This window comes from Dermacentor albipictus, chromosome 3, assembly GCF_038994185.2.
Source record: "Dermacentor albipictus isolate Rhodes 1998 colony chromosome 3, USDA_Dalb.pri_finalv2, whole genome shotgun sequence".
In the NCBI taxonomy this organism is placed as follows: domain Eukaryota; kingdom Metazoa; phylum Arthropoda; class Arachnida; order Ixodida; family Ixodidae; genus Dermacentor; species Dermacentor albipictus.
In genome coordinates, this window is record NC_091823.1 from 113,483,764 (window position 1) to 113,511,690 (window position 27,927).

General features: G+C 45.1%; 2 protein-coding genes across 13 annotated transcripts in view; both read left to right on the plus strand.

Moving 5' to 3' along the window:
- The window catches only part of Orp8 (Oxysterol-binding protein-related protein 8), a 140,530-nt gene extending 129,490 nt beyond the window's left edge, over positions 1 to 11,040 (plus strand). For all 9 annotated transcript variants that reach the window (XM_070535955.1, XM_070535954.1, XM_065450327.2 and 6 more), the window contains 2 exons: positions 155 to 522; positions 4,437 to 11,040. In XM_070535955.1, coding sequence (XP_070392056.1) covers positions 155 to 522; positions 4,437 to 4,738 — 670 coding nt within the window. In that variant the 3' untranslated portion in view covers positions 4,739 to 11,040. The remainder of the gene's footprint in view (positions 1 to 154; positions 523 to 4,436) is intronic.
- Positions 11,012 to 27,927, plus strand: part of Hmt4-20 (Histone methyltransferase 4-20) — a 47,605-nt gene continuing 30,689 nt past the window's right edge. Inside the window, exons 1-5 of one of the 4 annotated variants that reach the window (XM_065450319.1) lie at positions 11,012 to 11,137; positions 12,585 to 12,736; positions 14,198 to 14,351; positions 17,193 to 17,305; positions 20,975 to 21,161. In XM_065450319.1, the coding sequence (XP_065306391.1) occupies positions 12,597 to 12,736; positions 14,198 to 14,351; positions 17,193 to 17,305; positions 20,975 to 21,161 (594 nt within the window). In that variant the 5' untranslated portion in view covers positions 11,012 to 11,137; positions 12,585 to 12,596. The other 3 variants (XM_065450316.1, XM_065450318.2, XM_065450317.1) reach the window with 3 other exon arrangements.

The window sequence follows — 27,927 nt, forward strand, 5'->3', positions numbered from 1 at the left end:
GTCCTTGGAGGTCCGGGATGACCAATCAAAGAGGCTCATTGTGACATCCCTCGATGCGTTGACGTGTCACGTGACTGTGAAGGTGTCACTGTAAAGCAATCACTCTTGGGCGTGGCTGTTGCTTAATTCTTTCATTTTCTTTTCCCATGTTCAGCTCCCGGCCATGGGACCCTCGAAATGACGTTGTTCAGTTTGAGCGGAATGGAGTGATTCAGAGCAAGACTCGACATCAGACACCCATCGTGCCCTCGGGGGGCAGTATTGTCAGCATTGAGGGGAGCCCTCCTGAGAGTCAGGCTGGCCTGCGCAGGCGCATCTTGCATTCGAGCCCGCGGCAGGTGGCTGCTCACCTCACTCACCGCCACCATCACCACCACAGGCACCAGCAGCAACAACCAGGCTCAGCTTCTGCGAGTTCCAAGAAAGATAGAAAGAAGAAAGTCGCTGTTGGACATCTCCACAGTGGTAGCTCCTCGGCTGAGCGAGGCGCCTGCTTCTCCTGTGATTCCACCGACAGCGAAGGTGGGTGCCCCAGCACAGGGCTCGCAATATTAAAATTGCTGAAGCACTTGACGTGCTATGTCGTCTGAGACTTGCACTCCCTGCATACAGTTGGGGCAGAAGGCAATCTCTGTCCGTGGTGCACTCTGCATTCCTTTCGCACCGAAAACAAAGTGAAACACTCACTTGGGAGGCATTGTGCACGATGGCATTCTTAGCGCACGCGACATGTGGCACTGTGCCGGTTCCTACCTTGAATATACCGAATATTTGAAAAATTGAATAGTCAATATTCAATTTGCAAATAGGATCATTCAAACGTTCATAGTTTGATTCGATTCGATGATATTTATTATTTGCACACCCATAGCTTTAAGCATACATGTGTTGCACACTGATATTGGTGAGACACATCTTGTATTTACTTCGTTATATCCAATAATTCATTATATCGATGTTTGACTGTATTAGTGAAGGGGTCGGCTTGCCTCTTGTCACATGTAGTGGCATATGTGGTGTGACCTCACAGTATTCGCAGAGATTTGTACTGTATTTACTGACGCAATGAACGTACTGCCCCTCTTTTTGAATCAAAAAGTGAGTTTTTTCTTTTTCTTGCCTAATGTTTGTACCCCGAAGTTTCCCAAAGGAAACACACAATACAATTTGGCGTTCAATGCGGTGTCCGACGGGCCAGAACGGCAGCTGGTTCCAAGGCATTTGGCTGTGCCATAGTGCCGGACCGGAAGCCTGATGTGTGACAAACGTAGGAGGCACATGGTACAATTCGGTATTCAATATAGCATCCGATGGTCCTGAAACTGCGGCGCCTTGCCATGCTGTAGTTCCAGATCAAATGTCTGTGCACGACAGGTGTCCGATCAGGTGCTGCGGTACGGCAAAATGTGTTGAATCCGCATGCCATTCTGGCACATCGGATGCCGTGTCAGACACCATCTTGGACGCTGAATCATACCGTGCCTCCTACCTGTTAAAAGTGGCCACAGAAAATAAACACTCAAAATTTTACCTCGCATAATAAACGCACCCCGCAACATTGTTAAAATGTTTCTGGAAAAAAAAGTGTGATCATTATGCGAATAAATACGGTATGTAGCTTAGTGAAATAACATGTCACAGAAGGCTGTGGCCTTGTTTTTGTTTCATGTATGATGTGCAGAGATGTGGCTGGTGTTCTTGATGTGAAAGTTCCTATGTGTCCTTGAATCACCATGTTATCATAACTGCAGTAACATTGCACTGACAGTAATGATGTGGCACATACGTGTTCTGGGTGTGAATAGTGTTTTACACTCAAAAGAGGTGTGCTCAGTGAACTACCATGCTGATACCAATGATAGCTGCTATTACATTCACAGGATCAACCACCTGGTGTTGAATTATTCTCCAGCTACATCCCTGCATGTCAGTAAAATATCTGCACCTTGTGACAGCGTGGTGCTGTTCTCTTTCTATGTGTGTTTCTTTTCTCTTTTTTTCCCTAATATAAAGGCAACAAGGCTGGTGGCCATAAATTTTGTTTTGTATTTATTCATAACTGTGTGCAATAAATAGACTGTAATGCTCGGGTCAGTGATTTCCCAGCGTGAATTTGTCTTTAATGATTGGGACTCTGACTACTCGTTTTATTCAACTCCTCAGGCACTGTTGGAATAGATTCTAACATTATCAGGCACAGAGGAGGCTGTGTTGAAATAACAGAAGTATGTTTAGAGAGACATTGAAGGTGCCATGTTGGACCTACAGTTTTTCCTCCCCGTCACCACATAACTTGTTGAATATGTTGAATTGCTTAAAGGGTCCTTGAAATAGTTTGGAACAGTTTTGTAGACGCATGGGGTACAAGTGCAGTAATACATTAGCGCCACAATTTAAGTGAAGTGCTCATATTAAGAGAGCTGCCCTCCTCCCTAGTTATGCTTTTTCTCCTCAACTCGTGTAGCAAGTGACCGGGCCTAAGCTCTGCCTTCACTGGCTCTGCATCATGATGTGACGTCATGTCATCTACTTCCGATTGTCTTAAAACCAGCGCAAGAAGCCTCTCCAACCTCTCCGCTCGCCACCTGGCTGTCAAACCCCTGTGAAAACTATGCAGGCAGCCTGTGTTGCGAACGTTCTGTTGCAGCGCCGAGCATGTCCGGCATTCCGGTAACTGCGAGTGAGCTGGGCATTTTGACAGATGACTGGAGGTGTAAACTAAAGGCCTTCTGTATTACTACCGCTCTGATGAAGGGGCTTTAGTGTAAACGTCAGCATCCTGCACGGTGCAGCCACCTGATGGTGCAGAGCTTAACCAGCCAAACACAGAGCTATTATTGCTGTAACCAAGTGCAAAAAATTTTAACATTTAAAGCGACAATGTGTTCACAATTATGCTCCTGCTCAAAATTTACACCAGCAGCAAAATAGAATACACTTGGTTACTGCTATATTAGTCTGTGTTTGTCTGGTTAAGCTGTGCACCATCAGGTGGCTGCACCATGCAGGCCGTTCACATTTGCACCTTCACTCATCTGGTAAAACGCCCAGTCAGCTCACACTTGCATTTACCCGAATACCGGACATGCTAAAGCGCTCTATTGTGGTAGTAATCTTCTGGCGTGAAGTGACAGTCACAATGGTGTAGATGCTGCCGCCGATCGGATACCGGCAGCCCGATGCACTTTAGCCACTCCGCTCACATGTTTCTTTGCAGAGGGACACAATGTTGCAGCTTGAAATGTCGCTGATCAATAAATTTGCAGCTCACAACGTAACAAGGGCGATCGATTGTGCTCGCAAAAAGAAAGCACGCAACCAAGCTGGACGCGCAGCTCGGATGAACACAGAGAACTTGTAACACAAGCAGGTGACGTCTGCTGGGTGCTGGAAGTGCTTGAGTGTAGTGATAAAGTATCGCTGTGTATTCTCTTTGTTACATTTTTATACAAACAAATTAACCAATATTCCAACTATTACCAACCACATTTGCTGATCATAAGTTGACAAAATGTTCATTGACGTGACCTGCACAGCTAATCAAATAGCTTGCCCAGCTGACGTCAATTGGGCTAACTACGACAATTGTGAGGGGGCGGCTGAAAACTCAAGGAAGCCACTGCCTCAATTGGTAGCTATGCACATTCTTAAAACCGTATAATAAATTACCAGCTTTATGCGGAGCGCTTAAAGGGACACTAAAGGGAAACAATAAATCAGTTTAGACTAATGGAGTATTGTTTGAGAACCCTGCAGGCAGTCATTTCAAAATAATAGTTTGATTATTAGATGAGAAAATGGAGGTTGAAGTATCAGTATTTGAATTTCGCGCCGAAATCTCAACGTCGCAACGTCAGTGTGACGTCAGGGATTCCAAAGTATGTTTTCGCATTTGGGCTGCGTTGGCTGAATAAAGGTTCCCGAAACTTGCCATGTTTAATATTTCATTCCTTTAGAACACAATGTAGTCAATCTGTACCGCTATATATAATTAGTAGGCCCTAGAAGGTGCCATCAAAATCCATGACGTCACAGCCCCCAGGTGCGGGAACTCAAGTAGGCGTCGCCACCCGTATTTCGTTCTTGCGCTATTTCTGGCTTACCAAACGTCTTATCGTTTTAAGAGAGGTGTTTTTGGTGTTGTAGAATGGTAATTTACTGATGCAGAAGAAATCGTTTTTCACTTTAGTGTCCCTTTAAATGTGTCATTTAATGATCAGAAGGACCTACCCTAATGACTTGGTATGTTTGTACAGTATCATCGAAATCGTTTAAGGGTCCATATAATGAAGCCACTAACATCCGTTCAGTGTGCCTTAACAGGTGATGCTTTACATTTAATTTCTTTTAGCATGATTTTTACATTGTACTGTGCATGATAAAAGCAAATGATTTTGTCAATTCTCGCTTTATCATTATCTTCCTCGCATGGCCAGCACTGGCAGCAGAGGCAGGCAAAGGGGTAGCAGCACGGTTGGGTCTGCAGCCAAGCCGAGCAGTGCTGTCGGGCAGCTCCATATCTCAATCCCTGGGTCCCGCCCTGGCTCCTCTGCAGCGCTCCCTGGAGGAGGCGAACACCACCCTGAACACGTTACAGCGACACCTTGAACATGTGCTGCTGCAGCAGCGACAACTTGAACACCGGCTCAGCCAGCGCAACGACGTCACACCCGTGGTCCTCATTGTGTTTGTCCTGCTCGCATTACATCTTTTACTCTGGGGCTGGTTAACCTCCTGATCGCGCTCGGCTGGCTATGTTGTCTGACCTGCAAGGACAGCGATACTCTTTCCAGATGTCTGCTTGTGATTGCCAGTGTAGCATGCCTTGCATGCAGTGTATGATACTGGTATGGGTACTGCAGTAGTACTGGTACCTTGTACACAGTGCTGTGATCACCTGTGTAGCATACCCCACCTGCAGAGTATGGTATTGGTATGAGTGGTGCCGGTACTATGATGGTACCAATACCTATTGTACCGATGCAAGGTACACAGTGCTGTGATCGCCAGTGTAGCTGCCCCACATGTGTATGATATTGGTACCAGTGGCTTTGGTACTGCAGTGGTACCAATTCTTGATGGTACACAGTGCATGGCACAAGTGTGGCCGCAGCATTGTACCGGTAACATTGAAAGCTCCATAGCCATCGTGCATGCGACAACACTAAGCTAAGGAAGGTGAGTGTGGTAGACTTCCACACCCCCCTCTGCGTCGTAGAGCCGCGGATACAGTGGGGGTACCAGTACACAGCTTGACGGCGGCTCTGGTCATACAGATGCTGGTTATGGAATTTTTGAGGTGGACTGGGTCACTTTCTTCGTGTACAAAGACTAATGGAAGCTTAGGAAAAAGGGCATTGGACCCGTAGTTTATTTTGTACATAGGAATAGGGTTCTGCAAGTGTGGGTGTGGTATAATTGCAAGTGTTGAGTAAGTGTAGATCTTGAATGTAGGCACATCATGAACTTGGCTGTGTCACTGTACCCCTCAGTACTGCCAGGAAGAGTGCGTGGTTTCTCACGTCGAAAGCTGCATGGTGTGGATAAGTAAGAGGAGACCTCTGCCCTGTGTTACATAAATATCAGGTGAGCTTTTCAAGTATGGCAACTGCCCTCACATACCAGCCTCTCTGTGCCATCTGGTTCTGGACATTGCTGTCAGAAGGACAGCTCTGTTCTATGGTAATAGCGCCCTGAGTGTTTGGAAACCAGTGCTGACCACTTAAGTTGGGCCACTGTACATAAAAAAAGACATGCAACCATCAGTGTTACTGCTGCAATGAGCTACGTGATGCCACTTCATTTAGTGTGGCTCAGCTTTCTTTTGTTAGCTGGGGAAGAAAGTTGAGCTTCTTGGCCAACCTCCTGCACATGATAAAACAGCTTTAGATATCATGAGCATCTTGAGTGTGCACCTATAGCACCACTGTGTGGTTTAGTTAAAGCAAAAGGTCCTCCCTCCCCCTTTTTTCTCCTGTGTGAATGAAAGTATTTTAGGTGTTCAGAAAATACGCTAAAGTTGATGGGCTGACTATTCATCACTGAAAGAACGCTCCAAGTGAAGAGATTGGATGGGGGATGTACGGAAGGTTCATCACTACACAGCTTGTAACTTTAGTTCGGTGTGACAAAAAGAAAAGAAAAAGCAAGCAAACGAAACGAAACAAAATTGCTTGTCAAAACTGTCTTCACGCACATGGAGGCAAGTGTCTGAGAAGCATTCTGTTATGGGCTCATCTTTTTCGTGTAGCTGGAACTGCAATGAATGGCATTGAATACATTCTGTAGAGGAAACAGATTCTGCAGTTGTGACTGCACTTAGCACCTCTCTCTGTGGTCAAGGCACTGCTGCATTTCTGGGGCTCTGCAACCAAATTTGGAACGTGAGAATGTCGCCCACCTTTTGTTCTCAAATATGCGAACTATCAAGCAAGCATGGTGGTTGCGAGTCTCTTGGAATGTCTTCATAGCATACACACTTGTTCGTGGTGGTACATATCCCAGTTAATATAACGTTAATATCCCAGTTACACAGGGAACTTTCGATCGTGACTGAGTTTATTGACATCAAATTACATGATCGTGAATGGCTATTTTGTGCTTGCTGCAGAAGGGAGCTGCAGAAGAGAAATTCAATCCCTATCAGGCTTGATCGGGATCAAAAGTGCCCGTGTGGCTCAGATATAAGTATTATTATCTGTGCATAACAAAAGATCCTGTTCTGCTCTGAGGTGGATCCAATTTATTGATTTTGCCGTCTTTGAAAAGTCTTACTTTCTACCTGATCTGCCAGCCATACCTTCATCGATACAGAATGAATTCTGTATTTTGTAAGGGCGTGTACTTTCTTATTGAAGTTTACAGGTTTAAACATGAACGTAATGTGCAGTGCTTTGTGCTTCTTTATGGCTTGATTTTGTAGAATCTGAGGAGACAGCTGGCACGTCTTTTTACCACTAAAATAGCTAAAGCTCAGCATGATGGTCACTGTGACCAAACAAATGCTGTAAAAAAGATTTTCACTGAAACCAGCACATATATGTGCATTACTATTATGCATGGTAACTTCGCACTGCAATCATGCTTCTGTGCAAAACATGAAAAGGGAAAACACCCCATTTGCTATTAACAGTTGATGACCACTTGTTTAAGGCATGTTTGCTGCTAATGAAGAAATTACGTTTTATAATTTGTGTGGAGAATAGAGCGGAGTTCGGGCACGAATGAGCCAAGCTGTGAACGAAGTTTCAGTGAGCGCAATAGTTTTGAATGATAAACTAACACATGGTCGTGTTCTTCATAAGGGATGGCAGGGTGACACACACAATGCTTATTGAGAGAACTTGCAAGTGCAATGGTCTTGTCGAGCAGGCTGTGGGCGGTAGCAGTTCATGTGATGCCAGTCATGGCTGTGTACTTTGTGAATGTAGACAAAGTATTTGAAGTGTAGAGTTTGCATAGTTAGGAGGTGACATACGATGAGCGTGCAAGAGACGAACTGAGAAGTGAATGTTATTGCTGAATGATGGTACTTGTAGCAACTGTACACTTCGTAGCACGTGCAGTGTCGGCTTTGACTGTTACTCTGTGCTTCACTGTTGTATATCTGTACTGCTAACTGCAACTGCAAGCTACTCTCTCACTTAGGGAGACCATACGAGTCTGAAATTACAGAATATGCGCTAGCATTCTAAAAAAAAAATCTTCAGGTTCACATATGACTTTAGGATCTCGGAACTTTAGCTCTGGAGCATAGAACGGCACGTTGTGGCATTTCGAGGAATCACTTATGTATACGACTGGGCCACTGGTCTTTGCGCTTAGGACACAAATATGTCATTGCACAGAATGTTGCGCATGCTCTTTTTTTTACATGCTTGCACTTGTACTGATGTGTTGCCATGCAGTTGCAGCATCCTGCTTGTGCGAATTGCACGGAAATGCATTACCACACACTGCTGACCCATAGTTTCTAGATACAAATGCCTGTTATGCCATCCACTACTGTTGTGCGAGGAGCAAGGTGTCCTGCAACCAGATTACAGCGTGAGAAAACGGGCACATTTTCAAAGCAGAAAGTATGCTTCTGATAGTGCAAATATATAGTGTTATCTCTCAACAAGCGGTTGATCAACTGACAGGCAGTTGCCGTAGCTAGGCTACAGTTGATGCGTGCTGGAAGGACGTGGTAATGTAGAGGCCAACTGCAACGAATATTTTAATTTGGCTAAATGGCCTACAAATTGGTGTACATTGAAGCAACTTTGGAAATGCTGAAAATCTTGCAACTGTATAGCTTTCTTATTAACAGCCTTTAAATGGTACTTTAGATTATGACATGTGGTTAGCTGATGTGGTTAGCTGATATGACAAAAGCCCGGAAGCATGGCCTCCGAGATTTTCAACGTGCTGCTGGCACTGCCATATCTCTGAGGTCACACAAAGAAGGTGCACTGGTTCGCAACATTCTGTTTATACCTATTGATGCGTCCCACCCCCCCCTTACTTTGGTATCAAAAACCAACTATTTGTATTTCTTTTCATGGGACATCCACTCGTTATTTGAAATGTAAAATTTTGGACGGAGTCTGAAACTAGGCCTTTTACGCAGTTTAAAGCTTTGTTCCAGTTGGCCTCTTAAATACAGCCATAGCTGGGATCTCTTGAAGAAGAGAAGGCAGCTGGCCATTTCACATACAATTGCTGTCAGCCTATGCGTACGTTAACCCTGATAAAGTGGTATTTATGCACAATTACATCCTAACTTAGCCGACTAGTTCGCATAGCATCTGAGAAAGCGGGACAATTTTGGTAGTCTTTCATCACTTGTCGATTGTGGTTTTACAGAGCAGCGTATGCCGTGTGAGATTTTGTTGAAAAGCTCGTTAAATGAGGTCATCTACTGCTAGTTGATGTTGTCAAGCCCAAGTACTAATCTTGCTTTGTCTGTCTCGAAGTACACTTTAAAAGATGTCGAGCCTGTACTGTAGTTCATCCTGAGTGGCAGTACAAATATCTACGACGCACTGCATATCACAGGGGCCTACCTGCATAAAGGCACGTCTACAGAGGTCAAGAACAACTGAACTGTAGCTTCAAAGAAAAACTTGGGTCTGCTTTCCATGCTTACGCGAAAAGCTTCAGCAGGTTGAGATCACAAATCTCAAAGTACTAAGTCTCGGCTTGCAAACTTTATGTAATGTAGGGCGTTTCTCTGTGCAAATGTTTGTAAAAAATCCTCCTATCCGTGCACACTACTTTGGACTGGAGGACACACTGGTTACCTTGTCGCATAATAGATAGTGTGAAGAAACCAGAAAATTATCGCTGTTTTTATACGGAATAGGAGAGCGGTAATAACCTTTATTAAAGCTGACATGCCTTTATATTATGCCAGTTGTTTCAGTTTTTTGTAATGCTTGAGATCACTCTTGCTTTAGCACCGAAGCAAAGGCTCAATGTCTTGTGCAGTGGATAGAAACTCTCGTTTGCCCCTTTTTTGGTTGAATGAGCACTTGAGCACCCGTATTTTAATTGGTGCTGATGTCGCATCATGTGGTTGCGGCAATTTTTTTAATAACTGTCACGTTCAACAAATTAATTGATGTTACGAGTCAAATGTTATTTTTTTATACACAATTGTTTAGAGCACTTGTATTGCAAATGAACTTCTGTTATTCATTCTAGATTTGATTTTGTTTGCAAGCCTGCTATGGGGGGTGGCTTTCGAAAGAAATTTGTTTAACAGTGCATTGTGGCCATTGCTGCTACTATAGCTGCGCAGTTTTGCACTTTAAAATGCATTGATAACTCTTCAAGATTGGGAGTGTTTGTAGATGGTGAAGTCTTATTACTAGCATTCACTTTCTAATTATTCTTTTAATATACTGCTGCTTTTGCCTCCAAAACACTCGCCTCTAGCATTGCATTTTGCTTACACTCAGCTTACGTGCATACGTAACCAATCTTAACTCGACAGCAGTTATAACTTACTGGATTGTAGATTGCCGAATGCAAGAGCTTCTCTTTTGTTTAAGTTGATCTTGTATCGTCTTTATCTTTCAGGTGAGAATTCTCAATTCACTTCTTGTGCCTCAATGTTAACCTCGTAGGTAGGACACCTTTAGAGGTATGAGGAGTGGATGTGTACCAAATATGCTTTGCAGATGATGGAACGACGTTGCATCACGAAAATGTGTGTGGTTTTGGGATGGTAAGAGGGCACAGTGCACGCATCTTTCGCTTCTTCTATTCACTGCAGCCTGAAATGCTCCTAAAGCCTGCAGCTTGTACTTGAATGTATTTAAGCTTTTGTTCATGTGATATGGGAACTACTAGACAACTTGTGCTCTTCGTATGCAGCTTGGTTGCTATTGGAAATTGTGGGGAGCCTCACATTGCTAGTCGTTCGCAAAGTGGCATTTCTGTGCTGAGTGAATACATTATTATGCGTGTATGCTTCTGTTTTTGGGCTTATACTCTGCAGATTGTAAATATCTTTGTCTGTATACGTACTGCTGTTCTTTTGTATCTTATTGCTTGGATTATTCTCAACCATGCTGGCAGTTAGCATTCACTTGGACAAGCAAAAGAATGCCTGCCGTACTGTACTATTTGAAGCGGTTCACTAATGTGTTCCTCTGTGTATAGTTCGTAAAACGTGTTGCGCTCTTCCATAGATGCACATTTCAGTATGTATGTTGCATCCTTAATTGTGCCATGATTTTGCAGTATTTGACATGCACCTTTGCATCTGTTACCTGAATTTAGTTGCTGGCATTATGAGCAGACATGCATTTATTTTAATTTTATCTGTCCGCTGTTTACGCTGTGGTCGCATACCACAGCAGCATGTGTGTCAAGAGTGAAGATGAATTGTTGAACTTGGGATTTAAGATTTTTACATGCGACTTGTGTAGCTGATGAGGCCGACGACGTTCCTTCATGGTGAAGCTGTGTCGTACCGTTGTACACTTGTCGAGTTGTTTTTATAGAGCTGGTTACTGTAGCATGTAAATAAAGAAAAAGTTACGAACAGCGCGTTCTCTACTTTGCATGAATATACTTCGGGCCAGCGAAACGCAAACTCTCGGACCGCAAACAGCAGCTCATCGCAGTCGTTTGTACACGGCGACAGGTAAGATGTGAGTAATATAGCCAACGATGAAAGGACGGGTGCACGTGGTGAACGATGTACGAAATACGCGTCCTTTAAATCGAGGCAGCGGCGGCGCGGCCGTTCGGCATGGTCGACCGACCTTTTAACTCCCTCCGCGATCGTCCGACAGAAAACGTAGCCCGTGAAAACAATGAAATTGTGTATATGTGCATTGGGCCGTGTGATGTCAAATAAAGAATGCACAACAATCTTTGCGATGATCTGAAAGGTTCACATCGGTCCAACCCTTGTTATGCGTTGTCTAAACTTGGCGATACGAAACAAAATTTCGAGTTTGAAAGTTGCCTAGGCCTACTGGGCACTGACAGAGCGATCCGCAGTTGAAGTTGTATTTCTAGTAAGCAAAATATGGTTTGTAGCTTTGTAAGGACGCATCCTCGTTTTAAGGTCGTCTAGATTCTCGACGTAGGAAATGCAAGTATCACTTGAGCCGGACGGCAGTGCCGAACGCGGCGATATGCACGGTGCTGCTGCTGCGAGCTGCGCTGTGCGATTGTTCCTCCGGGCTTCGTGAGTCGCTCGTCTACCCGACAGTTTCATGTCTGCAAAATCAGTGCTAGGAGTCCATCGGAACTCTAGAAGGCTACTCAACTAGCGTCGCGGGATCAAAGGTAAGTGCGCGACTGAAAAGAAGCGTTAAACACGGAGCGTAAGCCGTGTCAAACGCAAGGGAGCGAAGGTGTCCCGACTGCATCGCCTCCATCCATCCATCTTTCCGGGACATTCTTTTCATAAAGTACAAGACTAGTATAAACACGAATAACTTTTATGCACTACTATGTGTTCGTATATCGTCTAAAGTGTTGTACAAATGAGGCATTTGTGCTGATTCTTGCCAAAATGTGGGATGAGTGCAAACAGGGTTACGGGGCAGACTTGTGTTGCATTAGTTCTCGGACTGTGAGAGACTTTGCGTTAGCTTACATTCTAATCGCTTTTCGTCTCTCATATAACTTGTGTTGATTACCGTCGATTAGCATCGTCAAACATGCAGACTTGATATGATACCCGTGTATCGCGTCTCTAAACATGCCTGCGGAGCATGCCTCTTTTCAAAGCGGCGGATGTGAGAGATGTGCATTGAATTACATTTGCTCTCCGGCAGAGTACTGCCTGTGGAAATGTTTTCTAGTGTCAGCCGATGTTGGCATGAGCGCTGAGAGTCGTTGCGTAGGGAAACGACCAATTTGTCTGTCGCGGTCACGCTCGTGCTGCGAGGATCGTTCGAAAGTGGTCCACTCGGACGCCGCATTTCTACCCAGGCCTCATCGCGCTGGCTTCTCGCAGCTTTGTGTGTACCGTTTCGGCGTCAGCGAAACGTGTTAGCCGTAAGGAATTTGCGAATGTCTGCTGTGTTTGTTGTCAGCGAGAAAGGCGGAACCGATTCATGTTTGCGTATTCACAGCCCGTCGCAACCATGGTCGTGGAGGGCCCACGGAGCCGCTACGCCCCGTCGACGGGCATGACTGCTCGCGAATTGTGCGAGAGCGACGACCAGGCGACAAGTCTCATCCTAGATCCATATCTGGGCTTTGCTACGCACAAGATGAACCTCAGGTAAGCATCAGGCTGGCTCTGCAACTTTCATTTCACCGTGGTGCAATCTGCGCGGTCGTTCTGCCTCGGCCGTGGTTGCAAAAACATTGCGCTCGGAGACCACTGGTTAAGCACCGTTTTATTCGACAGAGTGCTTGCATAAATGACACCCTGAGCAGACTAGGCTGCGATTTCACTTATTCGTTTCTGTGTTGCATGGCGGACAGGCACGACCTCGAAATTTAGCTCCATCGATGTTTTCTTCCTTTTACTTGTCTGTGCTGGTTAGAGGGAAAATGTCATTTTAGGAATATCAACAGTATGTGCCTGCCTCGCCATCTTCAGCCATTTGCTTTCAGGATTGCGACTTGAAAGAAGTCGTTTGTGTGACAGTTATTTTCCAACCTCTTCAAACATTTGTTTATATGCATGCGTTTGCCACTGTCTGTTTGATTGTCACTTTGAGTTGTTTGTACAAATTTAGGTATTTGCACCTTAACTTGATCACTCGTCATTCAGGATATGTACTTTGTTTAGAAAGCACAAATGATGCTAGGTGACCGTGTTTCATGAATAGCACATCTGTTATGTATACTGCAGCTGACCTACATGTTAAAAAAAAAAAAGTGCAGTCCAGCTTTCTTCTTCTTTCTTGCAGATTCTTTTTACCTTTTGCAAATTTATTTGCATTTTGTCGTAACAGTTCATTCAACATTGTCATGATATCAACCCTTTGTGTGTTCACTCATATCTTTGTCTACAACGTCAAGAGGCAAAAAATAACCGGCTAGTGTGAACTCATCAAATCTGTCCAATTCGGTTGCCACATAGATAACTACCACATTATCCATAGTGTTAGCCTACCAAAGATCTGTAGCAAATCGGGTGACAAGAGTGAGTGGCCGTGCTAACTTCGGTATACAATCAAGAAAAACCAACATCGTAGCCGAACGTTGTGAAGGTTTGTTAATATGCTCTTGTTCAGTCTTCCTCAAAACCTTCAGAAGAACATTCACGAGCACTGTTGAACAAAATTTCCGTGACCTCGTCATGTACATGGTTAGACTGTCGCATCCTGAACGTCCGACGTCCTTGCTGCTCTGTGACAGAATACTGTTCAGCATTGTTTGGTCATGTCCTGTGGTACCTAGCTTCTGCCAAGGTCACCATTGCAGCTAAAGGGGGTGAACCAAAGATGACAGTCTTTCCCATCCAGCATTGTTCCTTATTTCTGGCAGTAGCTAACTGACCCCGTTTTTGCCATGTCACCACTGGTGGCAGCAGCAGTGGCCTATCTTTTGGTGTTCTACAAAAAAAAAAATATGTTAAAAACGGATGGGTTTTGTTTTGGGAATGGGGCATTTGTCAGGATATTATGATGCGAAATTTCCTACCCTTCTGTTCATCTTTGCAGTATCACATTGACAGGTGGCTGGGATAAAAATTGTGCATCATTGTGTTCCTTTCTTGGTTTGGTTACAGATTTCGCCCTTACAAGTCCCACAAGCAGGAGCTGCAGCAGCTGATAGCAGATTTCAAGACCCACAATCAATATGAGAAGGTGTTCTCTAAGTTAACAGACTTTGTCCCGGCCTCGTTTCTCACTAAGACCCGGCAGGGTCCGTTCAAAGAGCACGTGAGTATCTCCTCCTCCGACTACACTGTGTGTGTCTGTTGTAAGCTGCATCGCTCCATTTGTGAAACTTACTTGATAGTCTGATCAATTGCAATATTAAATGCTACTGACAGATTGAGATTGTCCGCTCATGCTCGGCTGCGGCTGCCCGCATAGGAATTACACTCTGGCCACCCTGCTTATCAGTGTCGCAACTATCAGGTCTCGCTAATTTCGACTAGTTTTAATGCGAAAGCATTATGTGGCTCATGGAGCGGAAAATGGTACGAAAAGTCATGTGGTCACAGAGACGTGCTCATTCCATTGCACGCACATTCGTCGTCTTCTTCCACAGCTGGCTCCGATACCACTCATGATGCCATGCGCTGGTGGCACTGGCCCACTGCCAGTCGATGTGGTGGTTTTAGTTAGTGCTGTTGTGCGCTCCGATGGATGAACCATCAACGAATATGGTACAAAAAGACGTGTCACAGAGACAGACGGCGCTGGTGGCCGGTCTACATATAGTGCCTTGCGTTGCGGCACTGCCAGTTCGTGCGGAGATTTTAATGAGTTCTGTTGTGTGCTCCAATGGACGAATCTCCAACTTTGACTTCTCATTCAGTAGCTGTGCCCACCTCCTTTGGATGTCCACGCAAGTATGCAAAAGAGGCCAAGGCACGTAATGCGAGAAATGATACAAGCCAACATGAAAACAAAACCGTCACGTTTCGTAAAACAAATCGTCATTGGGAAGACGTCGCGATGCTTTCACATTCATCCACATAGGCATACCTAAGTGCCACTGACTTTTTTTGAACACTCAACTAACCTCGAACCATAAAAAGCTAAAGGTAGACCACACGCATGTTTGCCAGCGCGCGCTCCCTCCTGGCCGCTCCTGGTTGGACGCCGTGGCAGACTTCGCTTCGTATTTAGCTATTGATAGCGCATTAAAATGCGCAAATTGGGTGCAGCCAGTGACTTGTGCACACCTCATACCTTGAGCACATGCTGGTTCTAGCCGTCTAGTAGCGGCACGGGGAAGTATGCAGGTGCGAAAGTTCGCCGATGCATGTGCGGCATCGGAGAACCGAACGCGATTGCTTCTCCGTCAGAAATTTCTTTTCCCAAACTTTGCCCTGCCAAGTTGGGAGTGTGGCCCTTGCACGAGTCGATACAGTATCCGTCGGTCAATCTGGTGCAGAACAACGCCAGTCCGCACCACGTAGCACGACCAGGCTGGAGCATGTGGGCGTGAGCGTGCACTCAAGCTCTGTCATGCGCAAAGCAAACACTGCGCATACGCACTACAGTTGCATGTAGCTGGGGTCTGCTACGTAACGTAGATATTGTGGCTGTTGTAGGCTGCCGCGATGAGCCCATGGCTGAGCGCACCGCTGTTCACTGAGAGCAACTGTATTTGATGCATTGTAGGCAACAAAATTGTAACTAGTGGCATCTATGTGAACATCCAAAATCAAATGTGAGCTGCGTGCCACAGTGTTCAGTAGACACTGCTGTGAGTATGCCCCTCTCTGCCGTAGCCATCGCAGTACAAGTCATTCAAGAAGGAGCAGAAGCTTCGTGAATGGGATGTCTTGGTGCCAATAACTCCGCTTCTGCTGAACTCATTGATATTCTTTTTGCGGTGAAGTATTTCTGAAATAGTTGAATTTAACTTTGAATGCATTTATGGACCGATAAAGAGTGGTTCAGGGCCCCTTTAATGAGAAATAAACAGGAAATGGTAGTGCTTGCAGTGCTTAAAGGAGTAATGACATGCCATTTTTAGCTTTTATTTTGAGCTATACATCTAAGCTCTGTACTTCGAAACTCTAGGAAAAATAACGGCAAGCCTTAGAGGGGCCTAAATAATTAGCCACAGCAGCTCTCTTATGAACCAGTTCCAGTTTTGTTGTGTATCGTGTAGTCTTGCGACGTCATGAGGTTGAAGGCAGTCGACCGTGTGGCAGCAGAACATCGCAATGTTTTGTGTCTAGTTCCAGCTCACTCGTTCATCTGCTATGCTACTATTCATTGCTTTTCAGCAGCAAATAGCAGCATAACAAATGTCCGAGTGAGCTGGAGTAAGCGCCAAAACATTGCAATGTCTTCTCCCATGTGACCGTGTCCATGATATCATCACGTGTGCACCTCCTGGACAAGGAAACCGAAAATTTGTTTATGGAACTGCTATTATAGAGAGTAGATTATATAGGTAACTCTAAGGCTTGTGAGTATTTTCGTAGGGTTTTGATTTATAGGACTTACATTTATTGAAAAAAAAATGAAGTCCAAAATGTCATTGCAGTGCTCCTTTAACAGCTTTACCAGTGAAATCGTAACACATACAGGACTGCCTGTTCTTCACTAGCAGTGCAAATAAAGTTTCGTGAAGCACCAGTGCAGGCAGCAGTTTGCATTAATAAAATAAAAAGTTGTGTAGTTGGTAGTATGTACTTTCTGATTTTACAGTGTATGTGATGCAGGATACAACATAAAAGGGCATGGCATACTGATTGTTGCACTGTGCACTCTCTTGTCATTTTGCCATGAGGAGCTTTGCCAGTAGTACTAAATATTTAAATGAGAGCATTGGAATCGAAGCTATGTCTTGGTTGAGACTTAAAATGTAGTAAAATGTCCTTTCTGTTGTTATTCAGACCCGTCCACTCTTCTTGTGTATCATAACATGTGTGTAAGAATTATTTGCTGCTTTAAAATGTAGCATTAAGACGGCGTGAAACAAACTGAAATATTTTCTTGTGTTTTTACTTGAATGGTGTAATGACATGCAATATTGGTTACTACACATTTAATAAGAGACCTCACCAGTGGACATGGTATTTTGCATTCCAGATCTTTCGTTACCTTCGTGTGTTTGACAAGGAAGCAGGGTTCCAGGTTATGCGATGTGACCGTTATTCAATGGAAGGCAATGTGGGTGCCAAGATATGTGCAACCAAGAAATGGTGAGCGCTTTCTTAGTTCTGAGGGCCAGACTTGCATATTGCCAGGCATCATCATTTTAATTTTTATTGATGGCTGCTTTCATCAAACTATCGATGTTGTGTTATTATTTCTCTGGGTAAATGGGGCTTGCTGTATCCAGAATTTTGTGACTGTTGTTATTGATTAGATAGTGAGGTTGGCGTTTCTGCTGGAGTCGCACATGCGTCATGAATAGTGTCCCATAATTTCGAAATTATGTGAGCACCAGGGATAGTTCTGTAGTGTGCAGTGACACATCCATAAATAACCAACAGATGAGAGTTGTGCATATAGATTAAAAGACTGCGCTCATTGCTATCGTTGTTGCTTGAGTGTTGCTTCGCGTTCTGGGCATAAGCTTCCACACGAGGAGTGGACTATTGTTCATTTTGTTCATTTTTTCTAGAAAAGTTCATTCTTCTTCTGAGTCACTACACTGTGACAATATGTACTGAAATACCAACAATGTCATTACAAGCTAGCTTGTAATGACATTGTAATCATTATATGTATTTTACTAAAGCACATGTTTTGATATCTTTTAACTTATTATTATTTAACCTATTTCAAGCCATATTTCTAATCTTCACTCTAGATAAGGCAGTTCTGGTGCTCTTTGGTCTCCAATGCCCTTGCGTCATGAAACCCCTTCGATTATCAGAAATATTGTACTAGATAGGCAGTGGCACCATATGGTTGCAGAGGATGGTACTTTTTGGCCGATACTGTCACCTTCGTGGTTGGGCACAAACTGGTTTTGGAGACCGGCCACTCTGATTCCAAAGCTGAGCACAATGATGGATTGAGCGACACAGACATGGTGCATTAGGAATCAAGAAAAAGGACGGAAGGCTGTGAAGGTGCGACAGGGACACAGTTTGTCGTCACCAAGCTCAATTGGTGATGAATGTGACGCTGCTCAATCGTGCATTCCAGAACTTCTTGGGAAAGATTTCTGAGGTGATGTGCTTTACTAGATGCATTCTGGATCTCTTTTAAACGATGTTAAAGGCATTTGTAAAAGGATTTATTTCCCTCCCTGTGGTTTAGGCTTGGCCACCTGAGCAGTGGGAAAAATCCACTGCTGTGAAATCGTTAAACAAATTGCAAAAAAAAGTCACTAAGAAGTGTCATCAAGTATTCCACCAACATAATACAAATTTGTGCTGATCTTGTTTTTTTTCTCATGAAAGGAAATGAGAAACTTTAAATAACTGGAATTACAACATCATTCTGGAATGTGTACAGAAACAATGTGGTTGCCTAATCTCTGATGTTACACAGATGTATTACACAGAGGTTCTCACGCTTTGCATCAGTTTTGTTTTGAGCCAAGTGCTGGAGGCTGCTTTCATATAGCTGAAAGGGCAAGGCCACCACACACACAAAACTTTGCTGTTAAAGTTCACCAGAGATAAGGGTGACTGTGTTTTCTTATGTGACTAAGACATCTTCTAGTTGCCCTGTGATAATTCATACTTGAATCATTCAACATTCTAATTTATTTACATAATATAAAAAGCTCTGGTTAGTCCATGATGTTTCAATGCATTTGAAAAGTATTCGCCATATTTATCTAATCTAGGCAGACACTCTGAATTCGGAAGATCAGAAAATGAAGACCAATTTTCCCAGAATGTAAGTAAAATAAAAAAAGTATCTGAGTGCGATAATTCGAAACTTTGAATATACGAAGCAAATCGGATGGTAGTCGATTCCTTTCGAAATATATGTTTGCTATTCGAAACATTCTAACCCCCAAAAATTGCCGTTGCTGGTTCAAGTCAGCTTCGCTGCAATACAACCGTGTTATGCGGCGAAGCATACAGACTGTAATGCGGTGAAGCATTTTGTCGTGCAGTGAAGCATATCAAAAGTAAAAAGGGGCAGTCACAGGGCCACTGCTGGGACTTATGGCCAGCCTACACTATCAGCTCAAGCACTCGCACTGTACTGCCTCTTTATGCAACTGGAAAACACCAGCCGCCAGGTGGAAACGTCTGTGTCTTCTACTAATCTGGCTGAGTGCCTAAAAACGTGGTTTACAAACTACTACTTTTACCAAATAGCAAGTGTGACAATGTTTTTAAACCCTTGCTCTAAAGCAGTCGTGTGTCACCAGGATGGTTCATTGGCAAACTGGAGTAGAAACCTGGCTTTAGAAGAAGGAGGGAAAATTCCCACACCGAAGTTTGGTTAATGAAACGTGCAATTTCAACCAAATTATGCAGCCTTTTTGTCTTTCACAAAAAAGAAAGCACTCTACAAAACTAAGGTTGGTGGAACAGAATTGGATGTTCTTCACGGCGCCATATGTATACATAGGGGTTCACACTTCAGCACGCACTCGGATGTTATAGAGCTTCGTGATTTCTTTGAACAACTATATGAGGATAATAACACACATAAACCTGAGCCCTTGCCATGGCACAGTGGTTTTAGCATACTGCTGCTGAATGTGAGGCTCTGGTTTTGATTCCTAGCTGTTGCTGGCACATTCCGACAGGGGCGTACTCATGCACTCATCGTCATCATCATCAGCCTATTTTATGTCCACTGCAGGACGATGGCCTCCTACTGCGATCTCCAATTACTCCTGTCCTGAGCCAACTGATTCCAACTAGCTCCTGCAAATTTCCTAATTTCATCACTTCACCTAGTCTTCTGCCGTCATCGACTGCGCTTCCCTTCTCTTCACGCCCATTCTATAACCCTAATGGTCTGCTGGTTATCTAACCTATGCCTTACAAGACCTGTCCAGATCCATTTTTTTTCTCTTAATGTCAATTACACTATCGACTATCCCCGTTTTCTCTCTGATCCATACCGCTCTCTTCCTGTCTCTTTACGTTACGCCTAACATTCTAACAGAATTTGACTGAGGAGTGCTTTTGTCATTGGCCAAGCACTTGAATGTCCCGGGGAGTCTCTAATCATGTCCTGCATTTACCTCAATTTCTCTATTATTAAGGCTCTGTTGGCGATAACATTGACATTGACACCTTAGATATTCTCGATTCACTATTCTATATATTCTATATTCACTCTATATTCACTAATCTATCACTTTAATTTGACTTCATCACCCGTGTGCTTAGATTTAGGTGCACGTTAAAGAACCCCAGGTGGTCGAAATTTCCGGAGTCCTCCACTACGGCGTGCCTCATAATCAGAAAGTGGTTTTGGCACGTAAAACCCCATATATTATTATTATTAATTTGACTTCATATTTGCCATTTGTGTCCCTTTAACTTGTTTTTGAGCTTCAACTGTTTACGCCAAATGAAATGCACAGTGAAGCGTGTGGCCAAAGCATAATGTGCTGTCCAGTTGTCACCATGGTGCGCACATCCAGTTTAACCACACTGTGCAATGATGCTCCCCCTATATCGCATTATTTTCATTTCTGTGTTGGTTGTCTTTTATTTGAAAGTGAGAAAAAGTAAACAAGCGAAAATATTGTGGTATAGGGTGAGCATCCTCGCATACTGCAGGCAAACTGGATATCAGCTGCATTCACGCTTAGTTGGAACACTCTGCCGACCAAAGACAGCAGAGCACACTTTGAAAACAAGAAGTGATTCGCGTGGTTGATTCATGCTCTGTGTCGAGGTTTGTGTTGTTCAAGCTTGGTGCGTCTTTGGATGCAGGTACAAGAATGAGAAGATCCCGCACCTAGTGGGCTGCATAGCGGAGCTGACAGAGGAGGAGGAGTGCCAGCTATTGTGTGCCGGCAAGAACGACTTTAGTGTCATGTACTCCTGCCGAAAGAATTGTGCCCAGCTGTGGCTTGGACCGGCTGCCTTCATCAACCATGACTGCCGGCCCAACTGCAAGGTGAGCCTGTGTAGCTGCACTCACAGCATGTGGCACAGATGCATCTGCTGGAAAGGCCTTTCCATGAATGTTTGGAAGCTGTCTTTCTAGCACGGTCACACTGTGTGCAACGTAGGCATAAGGATCTCCTGCAGTGTGACGGCAAGATCACGGATGGTAATTTTGAATCCTTCGAGCACATTGCACGAAGAAAGGGACGTGTAAGCTTCTGGTATAGTAAGAAGAACACTGTACAGTGCAGTACTCATGTTGACATGTGTTGGAGAAATATGTCTGTTTATACTTCCTGCATATCACAGTTCGTGCTGGAGATATATAGTATGAGACTACTGCCACATCTTCGCAGTCCCAGTACAACTCGGACTACTTATAACATAGCCGCATTTAGTAATGTGGTGTTTCCTGACTGACATTTACCTTTCCATAGAATTCAATATACCGTCAAGTGCCTCTACATGAAAGATTTCAGAGACCCTGTACACTCCGTTATAAAGTTGTTCGACTGTATATTCATACCACTTATAGTGCTGCTGCATGAGACAAATTACTGGTTATAATGTGGCTATTGGAAAATGTCATGGAAGAGCGAGGCAGTGGGGTGCTCTAGCAGTAGAGGAGAGGATGATGAGGGCAATGCAGAAGAGGACATGTGGAGTGAATGAACAAGGAGAAGAGAAAGAATTCAAAAATAAACAACATGCCTGCCATCATGGTAGCGCATTCCACAAGTCTCAGGGTGTAGGGCACTCTGTGCAAGCATGGCAGAATCTGTGGGTGCACAGGGGTTGCCTAGGCAATAGAGAAGCCTCTTTGCCTAGGCATGTTCATTACCTAATCTCGTAGGCCATGTTTTGCTCCAGCTGCTTATCAGTGGTCTTTGCTAGTTGCCGAACTCGGAACCAAACGCATGCACATTGCTGCTCTTTGAAATTTCATTCATTATACCTCAAAGGGCCAAGGGGAGCATGCTTTGAAATGTGCAAAATCCGATAGAGAGAAAAGAGAAGAAAAAGAGCAACAAGAAAATATATATATATATATATATATTGTACAAACCGCACAATAGTATGGTACGGTGCAATAGTGGATAAAGGGGTAGAATAAAGGCAGTGTTCCAGCGACCATGCTTGTCTCTGTCCACAACCTCCTGCTCGTGTCACACAAGTCGACAGGATAAAGACCTGGCAGCCACCTCATTGGCCTCACATCATCATGCAAGTACTCAACAGCACGGTATGAACCCAGAGTGCGCAGCTCCACCACCGACACTGACCAGCATCATGACCGGATCAGCGGACAATGGCCCCGTGGAAGACTGGTTTCGTCTCCTTGAGCGCCACGCATCCGCTGCATCATGGTTGGAAAAGGATATGGTTGCCAACTTAAATGACTACGTCACCAGTGAGGCATTTTGCTTCTACCTAATGCACAAATTTGATAACAATGAATCGTGGGAGAAAATCAAGGAAGAGATGATCAGTTGATTTCAGGTGTACGCTGCAGAGTCCATCATTATCCAACACTGGAAACATTACAACTCGGTTGCGATCATCATCAGTTCCAACCAAAGTCACGTGACACTTCAACGGCTGTCAAACAACGCCCCACCTCAAGTGTAGCTGTTAGTTATTCTGATGAAACGAAGACAACTTGCTTACTTTCAGGACGAAATCAGAATACAAGTGCCAGCACCAACGCACATACCTTTCAAGGCGAAGACAATTTGGAGCCATGTACATCTAGAGATGTAGCTGCTTTGCGACTCTAAAGCCTTCTGTGTACTACACCTTAACAAGATGCTGCCAGTGCGGAAGCGTCGCACACACAAAGTAGCATCACGCATTGTGGAATTGCTGAAGTTCCCATTTGTCACGTCGTTGCGGCAGCCTCGGAAAAGCCTTCTGAGAAGGCTGCCACACTGTACTTGCCACCGGACAAACCTCACAAAAAGGAGCAGCGTACACAGTATTCATTCATCTCTACGTCAATTAGCGCCAGTAATCAAAAGGCATATTCCGGTAGATACGCTACCTCATCAACTGTCCCAACACCATCACAAAGACAACTTTGACGCTGACGATGACGGAGAGCATCACCGAAAGCACAGATGCAGCAAAAAAAATGTCAGTGCACAAGGCAACTAAACCCGAGGCGAATGCAACAAATACAACGTTTTGCAAGAAAGAAATGTTGTCAAACACACTTTCAGCACCACCTATCAGGACTGCTCCCACGCCAAGGATTCCTGCGACAACGCTGTGCTCAAGGACCAAAAAGATACATACATTTTCCACGCGTACTGGACCAACAGAGACGTCGCCTAAATGACCCAGTCCACCGATGGTTCGAGCAGGAGACATCGCGTGTCTCCAAGTCGCAACGACACCCGAGTTCCCACGGATCCCATGGTCCAAACCTTCCCTCATAGGGGCATGCATATGTCCTCTGGAGTGCAACAGCCAGCCTCGGCCACCTGAGCACTGCTGGACGTCACCGGACTGCCAGACTAATATTGTTCATATGTGAGGACATTATGACGGTATCATCTGCCCTTATACCTACGACTCTCTTGGCGGGAGGGGGAAGCATGTGACGAACTGCACAATAGTATGGTACAGTGCAATAGTGGAGAAAGAGGTAGACGAAGAATAAAGGCAGTGTTCGGGCGACCATGTTTGTCCCCGTCCGCAACCTCCTGCTCGCATCACACACATATATATATATACTATATAAAAAAAAACACTGTATACATCAAAATGGTGACACTGGCAAAGGCATTCAATTGGACTTTACATCTGTTCTAACATTGTAGGGAAAGAAAAGAGGAAAGGGGGGCATTACGGTAAGATAATTTTGAGGTGGTTAACTAATAGGGGTGGTTAGTGAACTCTTGACAAAACTTTGCTCTGTCAGAGCATGAAGTTATGCCATCAGGAAGTAAGTTCCACGGGGTTATTGTGTGTAGAAAAAAAGAGCTATTCATTGCCAATGTTTGCCACTTACGCGTGCACTAGGACGTATGTGCGTTATTCAAGAGTATGATCTTGGTGGCAGGTTTAGTAATGCATGCCTTGTGTGTGATTGATAAAAGAAAGAATGAAGTAGTTAAAGGCGAGCGATTATGCAATGTGATTCAAGTGCTGGAAAGGAGAGGGTCTATTTTAAAGCAGTTACACTTATATATTTACAATATTGAAAGGATATCAAGCTTGCTGCATGGTTTTAGAGGGCTTGTATTCAGAGATGAGATGATTGTGATGAATGCCATATAGACGATGTGTATTACAGCCTGAACCGCACATATATCAAATACGCCAATTTGTTAATGTCGGGAGATGCAGATTTAAGGTCACGACATAGGTTCGAAGCATATTGTCACGCGCTAAGGCAAGAATAAGCAGCAGGATCAGCAGCCAGACACAAAAATGTCAGACACAAGGAGGACGGTTCACCAGCTGGCGCAAGATCCTTGACTTCATCGTCTTCAATCACCGTTTTTGCTGGGCACGCAGCGCTGGCTCAAAACACCAGGTGGCATTATTCCCCCTCCCAACGGAGCATCGACTCGATGCTCAAACACAAAACGTACATGGAAACTACACAAATTAGGTAAGACAAAAAAAAGTGCGGGGGGGGGGGAGGGGGGAACGCGCTAGCACACATACGGAAATGCATTAAAACTTCTTTCTGGGCGAGTTGGTGCACACTTGACATAAAACTGTTTACAGCGCAAACACATGCAACCACAAAGTAAGGGACAGGACACAAGCGCTGACTGTCAACTGACATTTATTAACGGAAGACGGGTACCTTATATAAGAGGAAAGGCAGAAGCGAAAGGGGAAGGGAATGATACAATCGGGGAAAAATGATGATGCGCATCGATAAACGAACATGCCAGCAGTCAGCGCATTCAGGCGCGAAGAAACAAGAAAACGATGAAACTAGACAAACACTAACAAAAGACGAGGGATACTAAGATACAGTGAAATCAGAAAGCAGCCGCTTCCAAAAAATGAAGCTCTGCCGCAAAAAGCGATACAGAAGGGGTGCTTACGCACTTGCTGCCATATTTGTGTATGTGGAACGCTTCCAAACTGACGCGCGCCGTCTCGTCGGCACTCTTCCCGAGAATCTTCGTCTCTCCCAAACGAGCCTCGCAACCTGTGCATGCAATTACATGCGCGACCAAATGTGCGTACTTGTCCTTTAAGTTGCTTAAATTTCGGGCATGTTCCCCCAAGCGTTCATTAATGCAGCGGCCGGTTTGGCCGACATAAGCCTTTCCACACTTCAAGGGAATGGCGTAGACCACTCCTGTGGAACACTTGATGAACGGCTTCTGATGTTTTAGCTGGCAACCTCTTTTTTTAGAGTTGCAGATGCGTGGGCATAACTGCGCCAGCTTGTTGGGTGCCGAAAAAACAACGGAAACACCATGCCTTTTGGCTACCTTCTTAAGACTGTGCGAAGTCTTGTGCAGGTACGGCACAACCAAAGGCTTGTCGGTCTTCCGACGGTTATCTTTTACTCGTGTTCCCAGTTTTAGCTTCTGAAGGAGGGTCTCAGACACCGCAATCAAAACCGAATGGGGGAATCCCGCCGCCACAAGTCGGCTGGCCCGATTCTCAAAACTTGTCTGCATCAGGTGCGGGCACGACAGCCAGTCAGCGCTTGTGTCCTGTCCCTTACTTTGTGGTTGCATGTGTTTGCGCTGTAAACAGTTTTATGTCAAGTATACGGAAATGCACACGGAAAAATGTGTTCTGTGCTCGGGAACAAAAAAAAAAAACGCTTCACAGTTCTTCGGAGGAAGACGCGACGACAGCGAAAAAAAAAAAGGTTGTTTCACTAGTACACTTCACCGTGTAAAATACGGCTTGAGGCGGACCACATGTACAGTCTCTGCGCGTGGTAAACAGCGCTTGGACGATGGCAGGTCTCCATCTGGGATCACTTCATAGTTCACGTCGCTTACACGCCTTAGTACTGTGTATGGTCCGAAGTACTTGCTGAGGAGTTTCTCGCTGAGGCCTCGCCGTCTAGTGGGTGTCCAAACCCAAACTTGGTCACCAGGCTCATAGGTCACTTGTCTATGGTGGAGATTGTACCTTATTGCATCGGTACACTGCTGCTGTCTTATGTGCACGCGGGCCAGTTGACGCGCTTCCTCGGCGCGCTGAATGTACTCCTCGACGTAAGGAGCTAACTGGTCGAGCTGGTCGGTATCTTCATATGGCATCATGGCGTCTAGCATAGTTTGGACATCTCGACCATAAACGAGGCGGAATGGCGGGAAGCGTGTAGTTTCCTGCGTGGCAGTGTTGTACGCAAACGTTACGTACGGTAGGATTTCGTCCCACGTCTTGTGCTGCACATCCACGTACATAGCGAGCATGTCTGCCAGTGTTTTGTTTAGTCTTTCTGTCAAGCCGTTAGTCTGAGGGTGGTATGCAGTGGCCTTTCGATGGCTCGTGTAGCTCAGCTTGAAGATGTCATCCAGAAGCTTCGCCGTAAATGCCGTCCCTCGGTCAGTGATGATGAATGACGGTGCGCCGTGCCGAAGCACAATGTGATGCATAAAAAACTGGGCAACTTCAGATGCTGTCCCGCGTGGTAGTGCCTTCGTCTCAGCGTAACACGTCAAGTAGTCAGTTGCGACAATGATCCACTTATTGCCGGAGGAAGACAAGGGAAATGGTCCAAGAAGGTCCATTCCAACTTGATCAAACGGCGTACGCGGAGGGTCGATGGGTTGTAGAAGGCCTGCAGGCTTGCAGAGTGGTGACTTGCGGCGCTGGCATTCACGGCATCCTTTCACGTAGCGTTTGACGCAAGCAGTCAGTCTAGGCCAGTAGTACAGTTGCCGTACCCTGTCCAGAGTCCTTGAGTAGCCCAAGTGACCAGATGTCGGCTCGTCATGGCAGGCTAATAGGATGTCGTCGCGAAGGGCTTGAGGTACTACTAGCAGATGTGGTTTGTCGCCGGCACCTGTGTTTCTTTTGTATAAGATGCCCCCTCGTAGGCAAAATGACGACAACCGTCGCGAAAGTGGGCGAGGAATGGACGCGATGCCGCCTTCTAAGTGATCGATGACGGGTCTTAAATCAGCGTCCGATCGCTGTTTAGCGAGCAGATCCGGCCCGCTGAGGGCTCCCAGAAAGGCGCTGTCGTCTTCCTCGTCAGGATTCTGAGATTTAATAGGTGCCCGTGATAACGTGTCAGCATCTTCATGTTTCCTGCCTGACTTGTACACGATGTTGAATTCCTGGAGTCACAGACTCCAACGTGCCAATCGTCCAGAAGGGTCTCGGAGGTTGGTCAACCAGCACAGAGCGTGATGGTCGGTCACAACTTTAAATGGCCACCCGTAGAGATACGGCCTAAACTTTGTGGTAGCCCAAATAACCGCGAGGCACTCCTTCTCTGTGGTGGAATAATTGGACTCTGTGCGTGACAGAGTGCGGCTCGCGTAGGCTATAACTCGTTCAGTGCCGACTTGTCGTTGCACCAGGATAGCTCCGAGACCGATATTGCTGGCGTCAGTGCGTACTTCTGTGTCGGCATCCTCATCAAAATGACCGAGCACGGGAGGAGAAGACAAGCGACGTTGTAGCTCCGCAAAGGCGGTCTGTTGTGCACCAGTCCAGAGGAATGGCGTGTCGTCACGCGTAAGGCGAAAGAGCGGATCTGCAATCTTCGAAAAATTTTCAATGAAGCGTCGATAATATGCACACAAGCCCAAAAATTGTCTCACACTTTTTTT